General features: G+C 47.9%; 4 protein-coding genes across 6 annotated transcripts; 3 read left to right on the forward strand and 1 right to left on the reverse strand.

The window, feature by feature from the left end:
- The first annotated feature begins 977 nt into the window (after positions 1 to 977).
- Positions 978 to 10,611, forward strand: LOC133492244 (arf-GAP with Rho-GAP domain, ANK repeat and PH domain-containing protein 1). The gene is made up of 25 exons (XM_061804321.1): positions 978 to 1,172; positions 1,284 to 1,321; positions 2,004 to 2,318; positions 2,401 to 2,460; positions 2,878 to 3,036; positions 3,151 to 3,238; positions 3,656 to 3,757; positions 4,106 to 4,210; positions 4,296 to 4,356; positions 4,425 to 4,545; positions 5,462 to 5,726; positions 5,998 to 6,197; positions 6,274 to 6,359; positions 6,448 to 6,630; positions 6,699 to 6,767; positions 6,830 to 6,929; positions 7,003 to 7,186; positions 7,276 to 7,375; positions 7,810 to 8,011; positions 8,094 to 8,139; positions 8,681 to 8,877; positions 8,994 to 9,206; positions 10,009 to 10,114; positions 10,259 to 10,400; positions 10,468 to 10,611. The coding sequence occupies exons 1-25, from the start codon at positions 1,090 to 1,092 to the stop codon at positions 10,516 to 10,518; spliced, it is 3,276 nt and encodes a 1,091-aa protein (XP_061660305.1). The 5' UTR covers positions 978 to 1,089; the 3' UTR covers positions 10,519 to 10,611.
- A 1,490-nt stretch (positions 10,612 to 12,101) lies between these two features.
- Positions 12,102 to 16,434, forward strand: ttc1 (tetratricopeptide repeat domain 1). 3 transcript variants are annotated; one of them, XM_061802451.1, is made up of 8 exons: positions 12,102 to 12,250; positions 12,805 to 13,084; positions 13,153 to 13,213; positions 14,204 to 14,316; positions 14,407 to 14,443; positions 15,108 to 15,256; positions 16,135 to 16,189; positions 16,253 to 16,434. In XM_061802451.1, exons 2-8 carry the CDS (start codon positions 12,818 to 12,820, stop codon positions 16,384 to 16,386), a joined length of 816 nt encoding a protein of 271 aa, XP_061658435.1. In that variant the 5' UTR covers positions 12,102 to 12,250; positions 12,805 to 12,817; the 3' UTR covers positions 16,387 to 16,434. The 3 variants fall into 3 exon arrangements, with proteins under 3 accessions (XP_061658435.1, XP_061658436.1, XP_061658437.1); XM_061802452.1 differs by lacking the exon at positions 12,102 to 12,250 and adding an exon at positions 12,257 to 12,412; XM_061802453.1 differs by lacking the exon at positions 12,102 to 12,250 and adding an exon at positions 12,427 to 12,603.
- A 40-nt stretch (positions 16,435 to 16,474) lies between these two features.
- pfdn1 (prefoldin subunit 1) lies at positions 16,475 to 17,646 on the reverse strand. The gene is made up of 4 exons (XM_061802456.1): positions 17,426 to 17,646; positions 16,840 to 17,006; positions 16,687 to 16,771; positions 16,475 to 16,598 (listed from the first exon to the last, which is right to left on the reverse strand). Exons 1-4 carry the CDS (start codon positions 17,456 to 17,458, stop codon positions 16,515 to 16,517), a joined length of 369 nt encoding a protein of 122 aa, XP_061658440.1. The 5' UTR covers positions 17,459 to 17,646; the 3' UTR covers positions 16,475 to 16,514.
- Positions 17,647 to 17,883: 237 nt separating this feature from the next.
- Positions 17,884 to 23,196, forward strand: zgc:110540 (deoxynucleoside kinase). Its single transcript, XM_061802450.1, has 8 exons — positions 17,884 to 18,079; positions 18,676 to 18,803; positions 18,909 to 18,992; positions 19,072 to 19,181; positions 19,880 to 20,027; positions 20,101 to 20,216; positions 21,179 to 21,278; positions 21,379 to 23,196. Exons 1-8 carry the CDS (start codon positions 17,974 to 17,976, stop codon positions 21,403 to 21,405), a joined length of 819 nt encoding a protein of 272 aa, XP_061658434.1. The 5' UTR covers positions 17,884 to 17,973; the 3' UTR covers positions 21,406 to 23,196.
- Positions 23,197 to 23,251: the final 55 nt, after the last annotated feature.

Raw genomic sequence — 23,251 nt, forward strand, 5'->3', positions numbered from 1 at the left:
ATTAAAAATGGCACCCACTTCATGATAAAAACCCTCGGAACAAGTCCGTCACGACCGGAACACGGGGTCGGACCCAAATACACGACTCGGAGACGTAGAGGCGGTTCGGGAAACGTATTTATTGAGTCCAGTGTCGGGGATCAGGCAGGCAGTCGACGGGAGCAGCAGGAACAAGAACGTCAGGCGTAGGAGGCAGGTCGGCGGGCAGCCAGGGGTCGGTACTCGGGAGGTCAAGAACGGGATTACGAAAGTGCGTGAATGAGGCACGAAGGAACGATCTGGCAAAGACCAGACCGTACATGTGGTTCTATGTAACTGGGACGTAATTACTAGAGACGTTTGCTCCTCCGCTGATTGCCGGTACGGCCAGGACAGGGACCGGCAGGGCCATGACAAAGTCCAGTCATGCAACCACAAAAAATATGGAATATTAACGCACATGCACTTGTGCTTTGATAAGAGCCTTGAGAACAAGACCAAGTTCTTGGGGGACGCAACACTGATAAGACCCACGGAACAAGTCCGAGCATCAAACCACATTGTGAATTGAATCCCAGTTAGGAAATAATCTGCAAATGAAGTCCATGTGGACAAAATGAAGTGCACGCACATAAAATAGAGACGCACACATATATATGTATAAACATACATAAATGTACCCATACTTGTATGATGACGTGAGCGAGAGGAACTGGTTGTGTGAAAAAAAACCCACAACAAAACAAAACTACAAAGTGACTCAGCAGGTTAGACAACCACTCGTCACTCGGGAGGAAGACGCGTGGCCCGTGAACAACACAGAAGGCCGCGACACGCCGGAGCAAATAACCCAAGAAGAAGACGAGCGATAAGTGACCCTCGGGGGTAACACGGTAAGGAAAAGCCGACCGTCATCCTAATTAGTGCATTAGCGTTAGCACAGTCGCTCCAGAAACATCTCGATTGGATTGACGACGGCCAATCTGGTCGGTGGAAGAACGAAAGGTTTTTCCTGAGCTGCGGTCGATAATCTCCGATTGCGATCGCACCATCGATTAATCGTGGTGGCGGTGGTGGTGGTGGGGGGTTGGGGGGGTTCCTCTCCGACAGATGGCGTCGCCCCGGCCCGTCCCCAAGCCCAGAGCTCGTTACGCCAGGGACAGCCTGAACTCCGGCTCCTCACCAGACGTCAGGTAAGTGTACGTGCGTACACGGAAACACACTCGCGTATACATAATTGTGTATCACGACCGGTACACGCAGACATGAACGTGTGTGTGCGTGTGTGTGATCTTGTCTTTCAGATGTCAGAGCGCCAATGATGGAGTTCGCTTGAGCACAGGTATACGCACACGGGTTTTCGGAATTTCTTTGATAGCAAGACGTTAACAAGCTAAGGGCACGCTGATATCTTTCTAACAAACTGGTTTCAAAACAAGTTTTGGCTGGCGACCCAATTGCAGGACTCCGAGGCGAGGGCATGATACTTGATGATATAAGATTGAATTCTGACTCACGAAAAGGTGTCAATTTTGGTCTTGTTGGATGTTAGTGTGGCTTTTATACCATAAATCAAAATATAGTCCTAAACGGGGTGGAAATGTGGGGAGGACTAGATGGAAGGATGCTTAACGGGTTCAGAGGAAAAGAGCCACTTTGCAACTATTGCAAGTGCTCAATCTCAACAATGTCAATGATTAATGGGGTCCCTCATGGGTCAGTTGTTGGATCCCTCCTGTTCAGGAGAAGTTAACAAGCTAAGGTCACACTAATATCTTTCTCACAAACTGGTTTCAAAACAAGTTTTGGCTGGCGACCAGTTCAAGTTCAAGTTTTTAAACCAGTTTGTGACATCAGAAATCACAATCAGCTTTGCTGGCCAAGTGTGCAAAAACACACAAGGATTTTTTTTCTCCGGCATCATCTGGAAATACACACACACGCGTTCATGAATATCTCACAAGTATCGAGTACCATCCATCCAAGCGTTACATGTCAATGTCGCTGTCTCCTCCCCCCTTCAGATGAAGACGTACCCGTTGATGTTCCACATGCGGTGGCGTCGGACTCCGCCTCCTGCCCGCACACCTCGTCCCCGCCCTCGATTCAGAGCATGGTTAGCAACATTGCTACCCACATACCGAGCTTAGCGGGGGCCGCCAGCACCATCTCCGACCCCACTGCCGCTCCCGCGTCTAGCTCCTCCGGTGCGGCGCCTCCTAGCTTGGGCGCCATTGTTAGCTCATTATCAAACATACCCAGTTTAGCGAGTATGCTTAGCACGGTGGCTAACTCACCATCACAATCTGACAAAGGCGTGCCTCCTTTGACACCATCTGGTAAATCAATCAGGACTGGATTTCAGATTAGAGGTGATGGTGTGACTCTCATTCATTGTTTTTTGTACTTCTTCTGGCTTAGATGTTGTTTTCGTGGACTCACCAGCGCCAGCAGAGGGCGATGTCGGACTCGCGGGACCAGGTACCGTTGGACCACACTCAATGGGACATTTTCTTGCGACCTCACGCGCCTTTGGACACACCAATGTTTGCCGTGTTTGTTGTGTGAACGAGGCAAGGGACTGCACCCAATTGCAGGACTCAGAGGCGAGGGGATGATGCTTAATGATATAAGATTGAATGCTGACTCGTGAAAGGTGGAACCTTGGTGTTCTGATGGATTCCGACCTGACCTTTGACAGTCATATCAATTATCAAAACTGCCTTTATGGCGTCTGAAGAACATATCCAGAGTGGCTGCGTTCACAATCATTCACTCATTACTTGCGGCCGACTCACTTCAAGGGGATTTTAAAAATGTGGACATTTGCCAGAACTTATAAACCCCCCATATTGTTTTTCCTACTTCCTCTTCCTGCCCCGTCCCCAAACACCACAGAAGAAGAGGAAGACGACCTCTACATCACCGTGCTGGAAAGTTGGGACGACGACGCGGATTCCGACTCGTCCAATGAGGAGGAACTTTATCAAAACTGGCCCGCCTCCTCCGCAGCTAATGGACCAATGAGAGGAGACCACATACAAAACCTGCTCAACAGCACCAAGTAAACTTAGGACTCCACCTAGTACTGCATCTCATACTACATCTCGTACTACACCTGCTATTACACTTTTTACTAGAAAGTAGCGGTATACCTGCTACTTAATTCAGAACTACTTTATCAAAACTGGCCCGCCTCCTCCGCAGCTAATGGACCAATGAGAGGAGACCACATACAAAACCTGCTCAACAGCACCAAGTACACATAGGACTACACTTGGTACTACATCTCATTCTATTACTACACCTGCTATTACATTTTTTTACCAGAAAGTAGTGGTATACCTACTACTACATCGAGTGCAGCACCTGGTACTTAATTCAGAACTACATCTGAACCACATCTACGACTAGAAATGCTCTCCCCAATACGACCCTTAATGCTGGTATTACAGCTAGAACGACTGGTGCTATTCCTGGTAGTACATTGACTACTGCATTTGGCACAACACTGAGTAAATTGTACAACTAGCTTGATACTTGGCAGTACATGTGGTACGACACTGTGGTCTACAATTATGACCGCACTTCATGCTGCAAAAAACACTTGTTACTGCATCTGATGGGTCACTTCTCAGTACACTGATCCCGCTTTGCTCTGCTGCGTCACTTTCAGTCGTTCGGTGAACGTGACGCCCCCTCGGCCAGCCCCGCCTTCTCCTCTACAAATTGGCCAATCAGCAAAGAACAGGAAGCGTTCCAGACAAAAGACCCCCAGGTATACACCAGACACGCAACCGATTGTGTTTCCGTGAGAGGACTCACACACGCATGTTGTTGTTGATGACGTTGTGTTTTGTTGTTGACATTGTCATTGATGATGACATCGTTCTTGTTTTCGTTGTTGCTATCGCCTTAGTTGTTATTTTCGCTGTTGTCGCAGTTCACGCCATTGTTGCGATTGTATGTTTCTGTCCTTGTCATTGCTTGTCGTGACTCCCGGTTGTCGTTTTTGCTCGTCTTGTTATCGTCATCGTTGTTGCCACTCATGTTCATGTCGTCGTTTGTCTCCCCCCCTTCCCCCCGACCCACACCCCGCCCCTTGGTCAACGTGACGCTGTCGCAGCGTGGCAACTATCCGAGTGTCGAGAAAGAAAGGACACGGCCCGCCCGTCGGTCCACAGGGCGCGATTGCCCGAGCGAGCTGGTTGGACGTTTGGAAGGGCTTCAGGTAGAAGGGGATCAAGCTTCAAACCGACACGCAGGTCGATGGACGGATACTACACATCTTTCTTTGTCCCGATTCTTTCTTTTAGACACAACGTCTTCTGGGCAACGCTGGACGGACAGTTGATGTCTCTGTGGAAAAAACGAACAGTGAGTGAGTGAGCGAGTGTCAGTTTGTGTGCGTATGAGTGACGGTCGTGCACGTTGTGCTTGATCAGGACCAGCTCAGCGAGGTTCTCTTCCACGTGTCCAGCATCACGAACGTGAAAAAACTCGACAGGGGAAGATTCTCCGTCTACTTCAAGAAGAAACATTACGACTTTGTAGCTCACAGCGACGGTCAGATGCTACACTTTTTTTCTGCTTTTAAAATACTTCTGTACATGCTCTACTACTCCAAAGAAGGGCTTCAACTAATAAGTCGACTCGTCACTGAGTCCGCTTTACTACTCGGCAATGAAGTCTAATGATTTGAATGCGACTAAAGTTTGCTAGGGTTTTTTTTTTTTTTTTTTGTAATCTCATCTTGTGTTGGGGAAAAAATATCCATGACATCGATTAATCGACTTTGACTCAAGTTTCTGTCACGACCCATCAAAACGGAGGTAGGACCCAAATGCAGGAGTCGGGAGACGCAGATGTAATTCGGGAAAAAAGGTTATTATTCCAAGGTCGGGGATCGGAAAGGCAGTCAGGTACAGCAGCGGTAGTCAGGACGTCGGGCGTGGAGAGCAGGTCCACGGGCGGGCAGGAGTCGATACACGGGATATCAATCAAAGCAGGCAGTAATATCAAAGGAGTCAGGCTTACGGGGTCAGTCGGAGAACAGGCGGAGGTCGGTACACATGGGAGAAGGATCAGAGATATGGGAATGCTGGAACGGGGCATGAACCACAACGATCTGGCGCCGGACCAGTCGTCCCCAGGGTGCTATATACACCGGGGCCAATCAGCCAACATGAGGCGCAGGTGTGCGCCTCCCAATCCAGTTCTATATGGTCTACACTCTGGTTTTATATGCTCAACTTCTCTGCACCTGAATGCTCTTCACCATACTGCTCGGTACACCATTACTGCAGTACTCTCCATCTACTGCTCTATGCTCCAGCTCTAAATACTAAACTGCCCTACACTCTACTCCTCTATCTTCTCTATATTCTAGCACTCTATGCTTCTCTATACACTACACTCTACTGCTCTACTATACTACATTGTACTCTATACTTTTGCTGTACACTCTCCCTTTACATGGCAGATGTTCAGGATGGTTGGGTACAGTCTCTGCTGGCGTCTCGGGGTCAGCCCAGTCCCGCCGCCCCCGACCTCCATGGACCCATTACGGTCAAAGACCCCAAGAGCCGCTTCTACGCCGCCGTGTGGGGCCACGACTTCTGGATTTACCAGAACAAAGACAGCTTCCAGCTGGGTGTGGCTTGCTACAGCGTTCCCCTCAACCTCGTCACAGTCCGGACCACCGGGAAACACTCCTTTACCCTCACCACGCCATTCAGAACCTTCAAGTATGCAGATGGCGGCTTTTCTTTAGTCCTTTGAGTAGTATTTCAGCAGTGTACAGTATGTGGTGAATGTGAGAGCATTCCTTCGGGGTATGTGAGAACAAAGAGAAAACGTGTTTCTGTGGTGTGTGATAGAATTTTATTCCAGACCAATTAAAATAATGTGTTGGAGAAGACTTCAGTCACGCGTGCGAGATGTCCATCTTTGCGTAGACCATCCTGTCTGACTCCCCCTCAACCTACCCTTTTTCTCTGCCCCGCCTATTGGCGACAGCCTGTCTGTTGATTCCTCGAAGGATCTGTCCGTCTGGCTAGAAGGTCTGTCGTCGTCTATCAGCAGCGCTCTTTCCTGTAGCCAGGTGGCGACACGCCTGTGGAAGAACCCGTCCAATCGGCAGTGTGCCGACTGCGGTGCCGCCGACCCCGAGTGGGCGGCGGTCAACCTGCTGCTCGTCGTCTGTCACAGCTGCGCAGGTGAACCTGGAACCCCCACGGATCCCCCGTCACTGTCGTCAACGCTAATAAGCTAATGTTCATGGATTTTCCTCAGGCCAACATCGAGCTCTGAGCTGCACCCTGTCTAAGGTCCGCAGTCTGAAGATGGACAACAAGGTCTGGACTGAACCACTCATACAGGTGAGAGGGAGGAGGCCAGGAAAGAACTAGCCATTCGGGAAAGGTGCTCATCTGTCTCTCTCATTTTGGACCCTCTCCTTTCTCATAGCTGTTTGTTGCCCATGGTAACCGTCTGGCCAACCAGGTTTGGGCCCCCTTGGTACCCTCTTCAGAGCAGATCAGTCCAGAGGCTTTCGATGAGAGCAGATCAAAGTTCATCCAGGACAAATACAGAAAGGGATGCTACCGACGAGTACACGCCCTTGCTTCCTCTCCCAAGATGATGCAGCAGGTGCGACGCCGTGCTCCCGTACCCCCGTGCCCCCGTCCCGCCGCACTGATTACAGTCTTTTGTTTCAGAGGCTGCGAGAGGTTGTTTGTGGCAGTGACGTAGAAGAAACTTTCTTACTCATCTGTTCGGGGGCAAAGGTCACACACTCGCACACACATGACATCCTGTGACATCATTTGACGTCACTTCCTTTCTGCAGGTGTGTCAAACAGACCCTCAGTGCCCCTCCGTCATCCAGCTGGCTGAGAGAGCAGGTCAAGCTCTTCAGGTCGAGCTACTCAGACTCAATGAGTACACAGGTCAAACATACACACACACACACACACACACACAAACACAATATTAATATTAACATATATATTTTTTAAACAGAGGTTCCACCTTACCTGCCAAAATCAAGATATCGGAGAACTGAGTCCACCCCCTCAGGAGAGGAAGACGAGGAGCTTCACGGAAAACTGGAAGAAGATCGCTTCCTCTTCTCTTTGGAATACGACTCAGCAGCGTGCGATGTCCTCGACTTGCGTGAGGTTTTGTCACTTTTCCGAAAAGATGGGTAAATATTCCACACGTGCGAACAATCGATACGATACTACTGCATTCGGGGCAAGAGGTAAACCAACGAGTGTTACTCCGTTCCTCCAGGACGACTTTTCAGTTTGAGTTGATCACTTTGGACAATCAACTCATTTGTGTGGCCGAAAGCGAGGACGAACTGCTCATCCACCTGGTCCATATCCTCAAGGTAAAACTGCCAAGAACTTCTGAAAAGAAGAGATTGTGCCTCATATCATAAGACTTGCTCCAAAGCACCTGACAAGATAAAGACAACCTGATGAAATCAACTTCAGCTCACTGGCCTCAGACCACCAGACAAGACTCAGAATATCGGACGAGGGAACTGGCAAGACTGACCTCATACCATGTGGAAAAATTCACAAACCTTACACGATTCAGACCAACTGACAAGAAAATTGTCTGACTGCTTACCACCTGACAAGACCCAGACCACTCATCAGCAGACAAGAAAAAAAAGAAAAAAAAACACTTGGAAGAACAATTGCCTAGTCTCAGACAACCAGACAAGACGATTCAGACTTCCCGACAAGACAAAGACTACCTGACAATCCTCAGATAAGAACTACAAGAGCCAAACCACTTCTTAATCCCTTTTTCTAGGTGATTCTCCCGAGTGGTGTGTCCTACGCAGAAGTGTGCAGTGCAGTGGGGGTCAGTAAAGTTTGTGTGCTAGAAGACAGCGGAGCCTTGGACAACTCCGAAGCCTGGTTGTTGTTGTGGGATGGTGGAGTGAGCGTCCACCGAGCTCGCAGAGGCTCCAAGCAGGTGGTCAAAATGGAACTGAGCGCGCTCGGTCACCACGGTAAGCATCCTTCCGCATTGTACGTCTACCATTTCAAAGACGTTGAGCCACATCCAAAGAACACTAATCAATATTCCTCCAGGGATGGATCCGTCGGAAGACATCGTTACGCTGGTATCAGGACAAAGGTGCGTGTGCTCCAACACACGGGTTTTGTTATTCTGGGTCGCTGTGTGTTGCAACACTTGTTACATGTGTGCTGGCCTCAAAATCCAGAAACGTGGCATGCCTCAGACCCCCTGGCGAGGCAATCGACTGACTTCATAAACTCAGACCAACTGGTGAGACAAAGAGCATTAGACAAATGAAGACTGGGTTAGGTGACAAGACTCGCACCACCAGGCAAGACAGCTGACAAGTCTGAGACTACCTGACAAGACCACCGTACACAACTAAGACTACCTTACAAGACTCATACAACCTACTAAGACAAGAACCATCAGACAACTCAGGGTACCTGTAAGATTCATACCAACTGACAAGACTCAGACAACCAGGCAAAAAAACTGACTAGCCTGACACTGCCTGACAAAACTAAGATGACGTAACCCAAAACAACGCAGTCCACCAGAAAAAAAACAAGACTTCTTGACAAGACTCATAGCACCTGACCAACACGCATGGTTGTGTGTTGTGTTTGTTCTGGGAACACATGTCATGTGTGTGCAGGCGAGTTTGCCTGCACTTTGACGAGCACGACAGCTGTGGCAGATGGTACCGCCTCCTGAACGATGCTCTGGCCAAGCACGACGCTCCAGAATCCCCTGTAATGTCCAGTCAGACTCTGTATCCATTGAGTGACCTCACTGAGATGGACTTGGTGCCGCTTGCCATCCAACGATGCATCCGACATGTCAAAAACCACGGTCTCTTCTACTTGTGCATCATCCTCTTCTACTCCTCTTCTTCCTCTGTTACTCTTTCTTCTTCTGCTCTTGAGTGTTTTCCCAGTGCAAATGTTCTTGCATTGCGCATGTTTCAGGTCTAAAGGTCGAAGGCATGTACCGCCGCTGCGGCCTAGCCTCTAAGGTGTCCCAACTCGTGGAGACCCTGGTGAAATCCCCGGGTGCCGCCCACCTGGAGTCAGACGAACAGGGTGTGCTGGACGCTGCTGCTGCACTCAAGCAGTACATACGGCAACGGGAAGCGCAGCTCTTCCCCGAGAGCGACCGCCAGGACTGGATGCGTGCTGCGGGTGGGTAGTACTGCTGTGTCACCACCTTAAACTCTCATCTTTCCTCTAGCTATGATATTAATGCAAAGATACCTCCTTTCAACATCTTGAGCAGTACATTTTACACATCCATCCATCCACTTTCTGAGTCCCTTAGCCTCACGAGTGTCGTGGGAGTGCCGGAGCCAATCCCAGCTGTCATTAGGCAGGAGGCGGGGTATACCCTGAACTGGTTGCCAACCAATCGCAGGGCACATAGAGCAGACAAGTCGCTCTAACAATCACACCTATGGGCAATTTAGAGTGTCCAATTAATGCACGAGAAAGCATAATCAAACTCTACACAGCCGGGGCCGGGATTTGAACCCCGGTCCTCAGAACTGCTGCTCGACTCTGCTGTCTCCTTTGTAGTTAGTTCTGGGTGGGTATTCTCTATGGGCACCTTCTTCCCATATCACAAAAACATGCATTAATTGGAGAGTCTAAATTGCCCTTAGGTGTGATTGTTAGTGCGACTGTTGTCTTTCTCGATGTGCCCTGCGTTTGGCTAGCAACCAGTTCAGGGTGTACCCCGCCACCTGCCCGTCGACAGCTGGGATAGGCTCCAGCATTCATGCGATCCTTGTGAGGATGGACAGATGGAATTATGTATAATGACAATAGATGACATGAATTCCTTTATTCCACTTGGTGGTCAGGCGCCGTGTTAGCTAGCACTCCCTAGCCACTGAACAGTATAGCGGCCTATGTGCCGAAGTGTACTCTGTACGCCAGTACCTAAACTGAAGAACACGGTCCTAGTCGTAGTCATTTGTGTCTCCAGTGATTCTAGATGAGCGTGCCAGGTTCTCCGCCTACCGTAAGTTGCTAAGGCAACTGCCCACCGATAAGCGCGTGACGCTGAATGCTTTGTTTGGACACTTTTACATGTAAGTACTACTGAAAAAGGATTCGCTCACATCACAAGTGAAACGCATCAGCCTTTTAAATAGCGTGTGTGTGCGAGAGAATCCCGAATTCTGTCCATGATCACCACTCACACTGATTTCACCGGCGGGTCGGGTTCTGGCTAGGGTCCAGACGTTCTCTCAGATCAACAAGATGACAGCCCACAACCTGGCCCTGGTCCTGGTGCCGACGCTCTTCGACAGTCTGAACGCTGACCTGCTCAAGCTGACCCGCGAGCTGGTCCTGTACCACGCGCCGCTCTTCCTGGTAGGTCACGTGACGGTCGTGGCGTTCGGTCGGCAGACTGCGAAGACTCACTTTGAGCGCTTTGCAGACACACGGGCAGCAGTACCAGGATGGGGAAGAGGAGATCACCGTCCTCTGAACAACAACAACAAGATATATTTTCATTTTCAACTCTCCTGATGTTGTTTAACTTCTTGTTTTTCACGAAAAGAATTAAAGATTTAGGCTCTGACATCTGTACTCGAGTGCCTTTTGTCAGGTTACTTACTGGCTTACTCCCACATTCCAAAACCGTGTACTGAAAACTCTAAAAAAAATCGTCCAGAACTGTTCACGCTTGTCTATACGTGCCCTGCGATTGGCTGGCGACCAGTCCTGAGTGGACCCTGTCTCTCACGTGACCCTAATGGGAATAAGCGCTGGAAGAAAAATGGATGCGTGATGACGATGAACATGTTGCTTGATTGGGCTTCCACTTGACGATGACAAGTCCTCTGGTTAAGATGGTCTCGACCGAAGACGTTTCGACTTTAAAACGCCCGTCGATCTCCAGTCCGCCATTTTGTCTCGCTAATGCTTGTCCATGTTTGTGCGCCGGGAGTATCTTCGCATTTTTCGCCCTCCTTTTGTGACATTACGCCCCCAAAGAAGAAAGCTGTGTCTTTTAGGAGTGCTTCCGCGGCCGTAAGAAAATCCATGACCATGGAAACGAAGCTCAAGATCATGAAAAGATTGGAGAAAAATGAGAGACGCCAACACCCAAGGCTTGAGTCGGTCGACCGTGGTGACAATTATCAAAGACAAAGACCGAATTTTCGTACTTGCGAAGGGTTCCATTCATCTGTCGGATACAATGATCGCAAAACAAGGTTCTTTGATACTTGTGGAGATGGAGAGGGTTGAGGACCAGGTTCCTTGGCGATAGCTAAGCGCAGCCTCCCCTTCTTCTTCTCCATCCACCTCTCAGCACTAACGCTAAGTACGTCATCTTGTTTATTTCAATATATTTCTTTTTATACAAAGTATTTTTATGTAAATTCTTACTTTAATGGTCGAAATTCGAGTGAAGTCGCTCACTGTAGGAACGGATCCCAGTCGTAGACCAAGAACTCCCTCCTTCAGCTCACTTCGTAAGTATAACTTCAGCACCACCAAAATATTCTCATTATATTCTATTTTGAGTAATACTGATGCAAAAAAACATTTTGAATTGTAGGGATTTGCGAGTTTGGACCCTACTCGTGTTCACGAATCGAGGAAGATGTGACCAATGATTGGGAAAAAGTTAACAGCAAATGGATTTATTACAAAGGAATGAGCAATACAGACGTCCGGGTCTTATCTAGGTGTGTCTTCTGGCAGGATAGCCAAAGAAGAAGACAAAAGCTGCCCAGTAACACGAGGTTTTTATATGTATGGGTCCATGGTAAAAGTGGCTGCCCCCCGCAGTCTGGTCCTGGGCCGGGATGGTAACTTTCCGCTCCTTCTCTGGTGTGTCGTTCGTCTCCACAGCAACGCCTGGGACAGGAGGATGGCGCCAGCCGGTTTGTGCGTACAAAGATCAAGGACAACCACCGGCTCCACAACACATCCTTTTCTGATTAGCAAATGGGCAACACTTTATCCGTTGATTAAATGTACAAGGTCATATTTAAGCAAATAATGAAAGTGCAATAAAAGTAAAATAGTCTTCAGAATGTATTCAAAATAGGATTGTATCTATCGTAGGTCGACGTCTTGATGGCAGTACGGTAGTCTTCCTACAGGGGGCGGTAACGACATTGCACATGCTGGCACACTCTGTTGCTATTCTGAGAAGAAGAAACTGGAAGTGCGTCGGCGAAGTCGTCAAAGGTTGGCGTTGTTGTCAGGTAGCACAACAAATGTGACAATTTGGACGTTTTTTTTCGTCCTCCTAATGTGAATTTGTTAAGATGTTACGTAGGGCAACTATTTGCTGACATGGTGGCGGCAGCTCTCTGCTTGTTTGTCTGGCGTTTATATGGACTTGCTAGCATTTAGCCATTAACTCGGTTGGTAAACATCATTCTGCAAGACAATTATTCAAATTTTACATCACACAATTTGTATCTATTCTCGTTTGTATGCAAATGAATGGGTCGTATACAGTCGTGTGTGTGTGTGTGACATAACATATCACGAAATCATCATTCATTCATGGAAGGTTCCAGACGTTCTGCGGCTTCGGCTGTCCTCCGAACAGGTTCGAGTAGATTTCGAGGACTTTCTGGTTGTCCACTAGAAAGTTGTGACTTCCGTTTTTAAGAAGGTTCCAAGTGTCTACATGTTCTCATAAGTCTTCTCCGAGGTTGCGAAGATGGGTCTTGTGGGTGTCGCGATTCTCCCGAGATAAAGATATTCCGGCAGGAAGTGACGTATCGATATGATATTGTTCCCCCCGCAGTTCATTTGTCAGGATGAGCGGCCCAGCGGACGACCAGAGACGCAGTGAGGAGGACGCTGTCGACCGGGAAGACTTTTTCGATTGCCAGGAGACTTTGGAGCTTCGCGACAGAGGAGACGAGGACGGACGGCGCATGAAGACGGACGCGGAACCCGAACCGGCAGATGACGCGCAAGCGAACCCGCTCGGGGATACTTTGGACGATTCCGACGGCGAAGCGGAGAACGATGACCAGCCGAAGGAAGAGGAAGAGGAGAAACTGTCGCAAGAGGAGAAAGAGGTAAAAGCGAATGTTGTTCAAAGTCCGGTCGGATCGGCGCCACCGCTCTCACCCTCCTGTCACCTCAGAGCCGACGACTGCGCAGTCTCACCTTGAAGGACGAAGGAAATTGTCACTTTAAAAGTGGAGGTGAGCGCAACTACAAAGTTTGACCGACCTGCCTCAAATAGTTTTTGAACCACTGATCCAATCAATCAGACAAAATTGCATTGTTTATTCCATTTTTTTTCCAGATGACTGTTTTGTAGCCAATTAGTGTTATTTGGTATTGTTCACCTTCTTCTTTTCCTTTCGGCTTGTCCCGTTAGGGGTATTTGGTATTGTTCACCGATGATGCAAATCCAAATGAAACCCAATTTGGTAATATGACCCGTGAGCTCTTTTCCTCGCCGCCAGTGAAGTTTGAAATTCACACGATTGATTGTTTCGGTTGCGGGTTTGGTCCGGAACATCTGTCGCAAAACTGGAGCCGATGTGTGCAAACGTCTTTGTCTTTATACGTGTGCAAAATCTGCGAGTATTTCCTGTTGACGGGCTGAAATTCCGAGAATTTGAACAATTTGAAATGAAACAATGAGGCTAAATGATCACCGTAATTTCCGGCCTTCAAGACGCAACTTTTTTTCCACACACGTTCAACCCTGCGGTTTATGCAGTGATGCGGATAATTTGTGCATTTTTTTTCTAACGGCCGCAAGGGGGCACTCGAGCGGGAAAGGTGAGAGTGACATTGGTGGAATATATGTGCTGAGGAAGGGACTTTTACTGGTATGTTTTTTTTTTTAAGCGCTGTGCTAGCATTAGTGAGGCGCTAGTGTTAGTGCTGTGCTAGCGTTAGCGTTAAACTCTTTCTGTGTACAGTCTTTCTTTGTAAATATCTCGCTTTTACACAGCTGCGGCGTACGTACATACCAAATGGTATTTCCTTTACAAATGTACTCGGTGAGGCTTGGGAGGCCGGGAATTACGGTAATCCGTGACCCAAAGTTGTCGATTCATTAAATGATAGATGAGTTGATTCTTGGCCCTCTCCAGCTAAAGGACCGGTTTGTCCGGACCCCTTTTAGCAATGAAGGCTGTTTGAGCAGCATGTAAGAATTATTTTATTTTATTTTGCAGATTGGTCCACGGCGGAGCAAAGCTACACGCAAGCGCTGCGTTTGTGCCCGCGCTCTTTCGGCCAAGAGCGAGCGGTGTTGTTCTCCAACAGAGCGGCCGCCAGGCTGCACATGGTAACGTAGCCCACGCTAACGCTACCGGGGCAGATGAGCCCTGACCTAGCCCGGGAAACGCTAACGGGAAGTGTCGCTCTCTCACGTCAGGAGCGCAAGGACGACGGGATCGCGGACTGCTCCAGAGGTGAGTCGCGTCGTCGTCACTGGCGATGGGCAAAGCGACTTGCGGCGTCAAACCTCCGTGTGGGGAAAGGGAGTCTCTTTTTTTTTTTTTTTTTGTCAGTGATGAGAATTGTTTTGCGAGTTCGAAAATTCATATTTAGCCAGTCACAATTAGTTCGGTTGTTCATAGGTGAGATTCAATTGTTGTAACACCTCTTGTACGTGGTTGCGCATCAATTTCTTTGCATGTGAACGAGTTTTTTTCAAAAGCCGGGGAAGTTGCGGCAAAGAAAAACGCAAAAAATAAAATAAAATGTGACAGTGGTTCACCCACCATCTTTATTGTGCACCTTTATACATGTATTGGTGTATGTGTTGAGAGAAAATGCTATATTAGTATCAATATGAACTAAGAACAGTTCATATTGATACTTCAGGATAGCTGTGAAAATGACAGGATTTACTCTCAAATACATCTGTAATACTGCTCACTGAACAGCAGGGGGGGGTTAAAGGGCGAATATGAATGAATCAAAGTGATGGAACTTTTGACACGATGAAAGACAAAATGTCGTGGTTCTTTCGGGTTCACTTTGCCCATCACTAGTCGTCGTGGACGGTTAGCGAACACCTGTGCGCGCGACGTCACGGCCGGAATGTCGATTTGATTGATTTTTGGATCCCAGCGCTGGAGCTGAATCCCGACTACGTGAAGGCGTTGCTGAGGAGGGCGGAGCTCTACGAGCAGACAGAGCAGCTGGAAAAAGCGCTGGACGACTACCAGAAGGTCCTGGAGCGAGACCCGACGCAGGCGGGAGCCCGGCAGGCCTGCGCGGTGAGTTCAGGGACCACCGCTGGCATTCCGGCTGTTGTTTATTTTTCATGTTCCTAAATCATCTACAATGCTTAAACGTAGCGCTTCTCCGCAGTCGTCACAGGTGAGCCGGAGTTTGCGTACAACCCGGACGTGGCAGAAATATGAGCAAAGACTGCCGCACCTATGGACAATTTAGACTTTAAAATGAAGCTAGCAAATTTTTTGGAACCCAAGAAGGAAAGCGAAATGTTCGCGATCCAAAGAGGAAGGCCGGATTCTAACATGGAACCTCAGAATTGTGAAGCAGTCACGTGCCACTGAGTTCACCAGATGAGGTCCAAGACAGGAAGCTTTGTATTAAAAATGACCTCGACAACTAAGTACAAAAACAAGTGCGAGTTGCTGAATTTCATTTTGACTTGTGACACGTAAACTCGCAAACTGGCAAATTGACGTTTTTGCACATTAGCACGACGGCTTGGAAGCCGAACTTGCTAAAATGTTAACTTTGTCTGGTGCCTTCCGTAAACGGTAACATCTATTTTTTCATGATTTAATCGATAGAAGTTTGATCTGCAAACACAAATGAAGCCCAAACATTGGTGGCTCAGCAGTGACCTCGTTTAATTTTTTAGTTTTTTGTTAAGTTTGAAGTAACCGCGGTTGCACCATCACGGCCACTTTAGCGAGCGAAGACGAGGAAGTGCTTTGACCCGTTTTGCCAAATGCCGATGTCGTTTGCGCGTAGAACGAATTGTGGGCATTTGGCTGTATTTGGTGTTTTGAGTTGGGGCAGGCTCAGCGGGGCTTCCTGAATCTGTTTTGGAAGTGAGGTGGTACATTTGTTTGGTTTCAAAATAAAACTACGGCCCAACAATCACTTCCTGTTCCCACAGAGATTACCTCAGCAGATCCACGAGAAGAACGAGAAGCTGAAGGAGGAAATGTTAGGTAGGAGCGTGTGCGGTCCACGTGACTTTGAGTCAAAATGATTGACCTCTTGACCTTTTGCAGGTAAACTGAAGGAGCTGGGCAACATGGTCCTGAGACCCTTCGGCCTGTCCACCAACAACTTCCAGGTCAACCAGGACGCCGACACGGGTTCTTACTCCATCAACTTTGTCAACAAGACCAACAACAACACGTGACCGCGCCGCGCCGTCCTTTTCACAATAAAACTTTTTTTTCCTGTCGCACCCCCAAACGCGAGGCTGATGAATGACGCAAATCAACGGCGCGATGACGGAAACGGTTTTAATGAGCGGCGGTTTATCGATCACTGAGCCCTCCTGGACAGCAGCATCTCGCGGATGTTGTCCTCTGCCTCCTTCACGCTGCGCTCCAGGTACAGCTTCTTTTGCTGGAAAACACAAGGGCGTGACGTCAATCGGGCGTTCGGGTCCGTGGCCCGGCTCACGGTTGGATAAAGAAGGTTCGTCCGTTCCTACCTCCAGTTCTTTGATTTTCTCCTCGGCCGTCTTCTGCTTGATCTTCAACTGTTGCGTGATGTCGTCCTTGGACTGCAGGATGAACCTGAAGGGCACACGCGGGCGTCATTCAGGGCGTCAGGTCGTTCGGGAGCCGCGGCGACAGTCACTCACATGCGTCCGACGCCCTCGTACATGCGTGTGTCGTCGCTCAGCGTGTTGATCTCGGCGTGCGTGAGGTTGGCGTGCTTCTGCACGTGCGTCAGCTGCTCGATCTGAAGGTCGGCCAGCTTGACCTTCTGCTGCGTGTCGATCATCTTGACCTGCAGTTCCGAGAAGGCCTGACGACGCCCGGCGCCGGTCAATGAGTGTACTTTAACTCAAATCACCTCGACAAAACGCTCAAAACGTTTTCCACAGCGCATTTCTCATTCGTGCGGCAGCTAAAGCCGGAGCCGATCCCAGCTGAGTGATGGAAAGGGAGTTGTACACCCCGGACTGGTCGCCAGCCAGTGGCTGGGGACATGGGTTGAGTGGGCGCCGGTCTGTTTCATTCACACGTACGATTTAGTCAACATGCAAAATTGACACACAAATTGGGATCGTCAATTTCAGGCGAGGTGACGCGTTGCCTCCAAATGACTTCAACCGTCGTGAATGGCACTATTAGATGAAGATTGATATCCTAACCGTGCATATTACACGTGTTTATGTTGAATTACGCTTATGAATTCGCCACCGTTTTAATTTAATTGGTTACCTTCTTCAGCTCCAGATCGACGGGCGCCGCCATTTTCTATTCCAAAGCGCATGCGCAACATCGACTTCCGCTTTGAAAACATCCGCTTCCCCGGCTGCCGTTTATCATCAACTATTTTAATGAATTTAATTACTATTAACAATTCGTAAAAACTTTATATTCAGCCTGTTTTTCCTAATGTTTTGTTTTCTTATCAAAATGCCATAATCGTCCGGTAAAATTGTCGGTAAAGCAGTTCAACTAAGCTTAGTGACTCACTACAAATGTATTTCGAAACGTACAATACAAAACAAGATTTAGATACGATAATGTTCGCGAAGCAACGTGAATGTAGTTTACGCATACTTGAAGAACACAAGTCAAACATGGACAGAGTGGGACGTCCGGTCGTCCGTGGCCTCTCCAACCCGGAAATACTTGTGCCAGTATCCGCGCGCGGGCACTTTAAATATGGAGGCGACAAAGAAGAATGCAACACTCGACTCTCGTAGGACAAGCGACATTGTTGGAGTGACCTGAGTAATTCCAACAGCAGACAATAGATAAACATGGCAACTCCTCCAAAGCTTACACGTTCGTTTCCCGACAGGCCGTCGTCGCGCTCCGAAAGTGTCCCCCTACGACCCAAAAAGATTTCAATCGAAGGAAATATCGGTAAGTTCACTTTTCATTTCTAAAACGTGGAATAGTTGTGAAACTTGTGTTTTAAAATAACCTTACGTAGAATTCGGATGGAAAGGTGTTCACGCAAACAAAATAAGCCGATTTTTGTGAGGATCTGAAACTTCCGAAGGACTTGAATTGATCAGAATCCGCTTCAATGGCTGCCCGAAATGGACTCTGGATGTTCGGCCGGTCTGGTTTCCAAGTCCCGGGCAGCGAAAGTCTGGATGAGTGGAATATTATGTCAGCCTTTGTCGTTATGAAATGGAGAAGGAGCTGGTGCGTTTTGTGGCTCCCACATAAAAACATTTCAAAAATAAAATTGAACTTAAACTTCATCGCAAAAGAGACTTCGTAGTCATTCAGTACTCCAAGGTAGACAAAAAAATTGATCAATTCAAACATCCATCCATCCATTTTCTTTGCTGCTTATCCTCACAAGTGTCGCGGGGAGTGCCGGAGGCGGGTTTACACCCTTAACTGGTCGGCAGCCAATTGCAGGTCACACAGAGACAATCACACCTAGGGGCAATTTAGAGTGTCCAAATGATGTTGCGTGTTTTTGGAATGTTTGTTTGTGGTTCCAGCGGCGGGCAAGTCCACGTTTGTGCGACTCCTGCAGGGGGCGTCGCCCGAGTGGGAGGTCATCCCCGAGCCCGTCAGCAAATGGTGCAACGTTCACGACGACGACAGCGGCGGCCGCAACATTTATCAGGTCACCCACGCTTTTGCAATAAAGGCCAACGTTACTTTCACGTGTATCGTTTTTTTTTTTTTTTTTTTTTTTTTTTAGTCGAAGCTCTCCTTCCTCTCTCGTCAGGAGTTGAGTTCGTCGCAGAAGAGCGGCGGAAATCTGCTGCAGATGCTTTACGACAAACCCGAGCGCTGGTCCTACACGTTCCAGGTACGACGGCCGCTGGTTTTCCCGGCCTCACCCCACCCCAGAAAGCGCTCACTTTTTCTCTCGTGTGTTTGCGTCTCAGAGTTACGTGTCACTCTGCAGACTTCGCACCCAGCGTCAGTCGCCATCTCCGAAACTGCGGCAGGCTGAAAATCCGGTCCAGCTGTACGAGCGCTCGGTCTACTCAGACAGGTGATCCGGACCGGCTGAAACCCTCAAACACCTGCTTTAGTGCCCCGCAACCACTAGAGGGGAGTAGTTGGCGGTCTACTGAGCCATTTTTGGAGTAGTCTTAGGAGCGAGTTGGAAAAGCCCGACCGATTATTCGCATACCTGTCAACTCGTACGGTTAACACGGATTTTGCGGTGAATCTTACGTATGCGGCCGTATATCGCAAATCATACGGATTCTGAAAATTTTGAGCCGAAGGGTCAGCATTTAGAGTTGGTGAACACAGTAATGCCACTAAATAGACTTTGATAATTAGACATTAACTTCAGATATTATTATAGAGATCTACAGTAAAATCATTGAAAAAGTTTGTGTTTTTTCACTCCGTTATTTTGACATATAATATGCTTCGGTATGTTACAACGATTTTTTTTGGGGTAGTTTATACAGGTTGGCGCTCCGAAAAGTTGACAGGTATGTATTCGCAGTGCCAATTTTATTATTTGGTCTTTGTTTTTATTTCAAATTAACAATAAAGGGCAAGATTATTTTTTTTAACCTTTTTTTTTTTCACGCAAACAAACAAAAAAAAAAAAAACATGATAATGACATTCAAAGAAACAACAACATGAAAACCGACTCAAATAAGCCCATCAGATAATTAGCGAAACTAATGCGCACAAAATTATCGGCAAACGTGGGCCGTTTTGCCTTCCAGATATGTTTTTATGTCGGCGCTGCTGGAGGCCGGCAGCCTGAGCGAGGCCGAGTGGAGCATCTACCGGGACTGGCACTACTGGCTGCTGGACGCCTTCCAGGCCGACATCACCTTGGACGCGTTCATCTACCTCAGGGCCGAGCCGCAGGTGCTCTTCCTCCTCTTTTCGGCAACTTCCTGTCACCTGTCCTGGTGCGCATCAGCTAACTGTTTGTTTTCAGTTTTGTATGCGGCGTCTGGTACGGCGCGGCCGCCACGAAGAGAGCGAACTGTCTCTGGAGTACCTAGAACAGCTTCACCAAAAACACGAGGACTGGCTGGTCCACAGGAAGCTCAGGTTGGCCTGCAGGATTTTTCTTGCAAATTTCGCACGTCGACACAGCATTGAAAGGGTTAAAGGATGGAAAAATAGTCCTTGTGGAGTGTCGTACGTAAACGCTTTTCAGTGCCATCCATTCGTTTTCTGTCGCACTTCTTCCGACATGAGGCGGGATTCGCCCTGAACTGGTCGCTAGCCAATCACAGGGCACATAAAAACAATCGTTTTCACACACGTTCACACCTACAGGCAATTTTTAGAGCCCTCAGTTCACCCGACTTGCAGGCACGGGGAGAACGTGCAACCTCCACGCAGGCAGGCCCGGGATTTGAACCCAGGTTCCCGGAGCTGTGAGCCTGACGCGCTAACCAGTCATCAAGCACGACTTTTTAAAACAAAATTATGGAACATCATCCACACTATTATGAAAGCGCTAAACGTTTGATGGTTTCACAAAATGTAACCAAAAAAAATTCAATTGTATAGAATATAATGACAATAAATGGCACTCATTCATTCATTTGAATATTGGAATTATGTCCACTTTTTTTTTTTTTTGGGTTAAACAATTTTGGTTAAAAATATGCCTTTTTTTTTTTTGTAAAAGTCCACCCCAACCCCCCAGAAAAAAAGGTCAATCGTTCTGTAAAGTTGTTGAAAGTCCACATTTTGATATATTCGACATAAATGTAAAATATTAGCTCATTGAAACGGCGTCAAAATGCTGAAACAATATATATATATATATATATTATTTTTTTTTTAAACACCAAATTAAAAAGAAATCATGTCCTTTTTTTTTTTTTTGTAGCTCCCCAGGAAAAAGGTCAATCGTTCCGTAAAGTTGTTGAACCTCCACATTTTGATATATTCAACATAAATGTAAAATATTAACTTGTTGAAACGGCGTCAAAATACTGAAACAATTGATTTTATCTTTTTTTTTTTTTTTTTTTTTTTCCCCGCTGACTTGATTACAGGCTGGACTTTGACTACCTGAAGGAACTTCCAATCCTGGTTTTGGACGTCAATGACGATTTCAAGAACGATCGCATCAAGCAGGAAGCCATCGTTGACCGGGCAAGTTTGGATTCTTTAACAATTTTTCTTAAAAATTTGAAATGCTTCCTGTTTTGTTTTTTTTGCTTTTTTTTAAATTGTGCCATTTTTATGTTCTTAGGTGCGAGAGTTTCTGTCCACGTTATAGAAGAAAGATACCCCCACCCACCACCCCTTCCCCAAATGAAAGACCACTGGGGCTTGGCCCATCTGCTTTTTTTTTTTTTTTTTTTTTTGGGGCGGGGGGGTGTTGTTGTTTGTCCTCCCCTGAACTGACCAGTTTCATCAAGCCTGGAGGTCTTTTTTTTTTTTTCTTTTCCTCACAGACTCACGCGCAGAAATCTTTTTGTTTTGTGAATGAGCGAAATTAAACGTTTGAGCGTCTCACAAGCGTTAGGAATCATTCCCCGGGCGATTTCGCAAGCGCCCGAGCCGGCCGTCAATGTTCAACCGAGCCAAAGGAAACATTTTCCACAGAAAAGCGCCAGAAAAGCGCTGCGTTCAGCTGGTGACCTGTCAACCGCTCGCCCGGCGACTTGTTTGTTGCTCCGAGTCGCGCGGGGGGTGAATTCCAAGCGAAGGTCGCCGCTCGCGTAGCGGGGAGCTGGTCCTGCTCGGCAAGCGGGCGAGGACTGGTGACCGGCCCGCTATTTGTCTTTATGTGCCCTGTGATTAACTCGCGACTGGTCCAGTGTACCCGGCCTTTCCCCCAAACTTGGCTGCCATTGGCTTTCCATCTTTGGTGACGCAGATGGACTGCGAAGTTGTCATGAGTCTTGACGAAGTTCAGATGATCCAGCAGCTCGCTGTAGAGAACTAGTGCAGTAGTTGGGAACTGTTGCCACCCTGGGACTCGCGTGTTGCAAAGTCTTGACAAACTCTACTTACAAACGTCTCTAGTTATGAAACGGTTCCCTGGAAAAATATTGTCTCAAGTTATGGAGGGAATTCAGGATATGAAAGGCAAAACTAGGCGCTTGGAATTCGCCGCTCCCAAATTCCACCGAACGTAAACATTATGTACAGTATCCTCCTTTGTTTGGCTCAATAGAGCCGCTCTCCCATTGACTCTCGCCGTCGCATGTTCCTGGCATCCCATTGGCTAGGAGGGACGTCAATCTTTACCCTTCTACTTACGAAACAACTTCTGGAACGGATTAATTTCCTAAGTAGAGGCACCACATCCAACTGTCCATTTTCATCCACTTAACTGGGTTCAGGTTCCGTGAGCCCGATCTCTAAGGGAAAGCCTGGACTTTCTATCCGCGATGTCGTGGTTTTGGTCACAACCCACATGGTTAGGGTCCCAAAGTAGATTGACGTAAAACCATCCATGGTTGAGACTCAAACGCTCTTTTTTTTTTTTCACCAAGACAGGCTGAAACAGGTCCTGTATCTCGTACTACCAGGGTACTCTGCACAGGTCAAACACCTTCTCCAAGTCCACAACAGACCAGTTGGGCGAAGTCCTCGTACAGACCCCACGGAGGGCGTAGAGCTGGTCGCCTGTTCCGTGGTCAGGATGAAAACTACACTTCGCTTTAACTTTCCGACGGACCCTTCACTCCAGAATCCCTGAGTGGACCTTAGCAGGGACCCGGAGGAGTGTGAATTTTTTTTTTCCCCCCCAGTAATTGGTTGGCTCAAACTGTTTCCTAAACTGAACTAGTAGCCGGTGTGCAAGGGTGGAACATTTCCTGTCGCTTGCTTAATTCTCTGTCGTTCAGCTCGGGAACTTGCTGCGCCTCTGAACTAAAAAAAATTTTGTAGATGAGTACTCTACATGTCCGTCTTTTTTTGCTGTCTGCAACCCTCCCAAGATGGGCCCCCCCGTGACACTTCTGGATCCCGACCCACCAGTTGAGAATCTCTGATCTCTCCTGGAAGTCGGAACGGGCATCAGACCCTTGCGTGTTTACAAGCTGTGGGAACGTGATAACCGCGATGAGTTCTTGCCTCATCGTGTTAATGGCGGCAAGACTCCCGGGAACATT

The sequence above is a fragment of the Syngnathoides biaculeatus genome, chromosome 18 (assembly GCF_019802595.1).
Source record: "Syngnathoides biaculeatus isolate LvHL_M chromosome 18, ASM1980259v1, whole genome shotgun sequence".
NCBI classification, from domain to species: Eukaryota; Metazoa; Chordata; class Actinopteri; order Syngnathiformes; family Syngnathidae; genus Syngnathoides; species Syngnathoides biaculeatus.

Excerpts from the sequence above, each read along its gene's own strand:
- ttc1 (XM_061802451.1), top strand. The coding sequence starts at position 12,818 with ATGAGCGGCCCAGCGGACGACCAGAGACGCAGTGAGGAGGACGCTGTC. Across the intron at positions 13,214-14,203 it reads TTGTCACTTTAAAAGTGGAG|ATTGGTCCACGGCGGAGCAA; the intron begins GTGAGCGCAACT and ends TTTATTTTGCAG. Across the intron at positions 16,190-16,252 it reads GCTGAAGGAGGAAATGTTAG|GTAAACTGAAGGAGCTGGGC; the intron begins GTAGGAGCGTGT and ends GACCTTTTGCAG.
- pfdn1 (XM_061802456.1), bottom strand. The coding sequence starts at position 17,458 with ATGGCGGCGCCCGTCGATCTGGAGCTGAAGAAG. Across the intron at positions 16,772-16,839 it reads TACGAGGGCGTCGGACGCAT|GTTCATCCTGCAGTCCAAGG; the intron begins GTGAGTGACTGT and ends TGTGCCCTTCAG. Across the intron at positions 16,599-16,686 it reads AGAAAATCAAAGAACTGGAG|CAAAAGAAGCTGTACCTGGA; the intron begins GTAGGAACGGAC and ends TGTGTTTTCCAG.
- LOC133492244 (XM_061804321.1), top strand. The coding sequence starts at position 1,090 with ATGGCGTCGCCCCGGCCCGTCCCCAAGCCCAGAGCTCGTTACGCCAGG. Across the intron at positions 6,631-6,698 it reads CTCCCAAGATGATGCAGCAG|AGGCTGCGAGAGGTTGTTTG; the intron begins GTGCGACGCCGT and ends CTTTTGTTTCAG. Across the intron at positions 7,376-7,809 it reads ACCTGGTCCATATCCTCAAG|GTGATTCTCCCGAGTGGTGT; the intron begins GTAAAACTGCCA and ends CCCTTTTTCTAG.
- zgc:110540 (XM_061802450.1), top strand. The coding sequence starts at position 17,974 with ATGGCAACTCCTCCAAAGCTTACACGTTCGTTTCCCGACAGGCCGTCG. Across the intron at positions 20,028-20,100 it reads ACCTCAGGGCCGAGCCGCAG|TTTTGTATGCGGCGTCTGGT; the intron begins GTGCTCTTCCTC and ends GTTTGTTTTCAG. Across the intron at positions 20,217-21,178 it reads CTGGTCCACAGGAAGCTCAG|GCTGGACTTTGACTACCTGA; the intron begins GTTGGCCTGCAG and ends ACTTGATTACAG.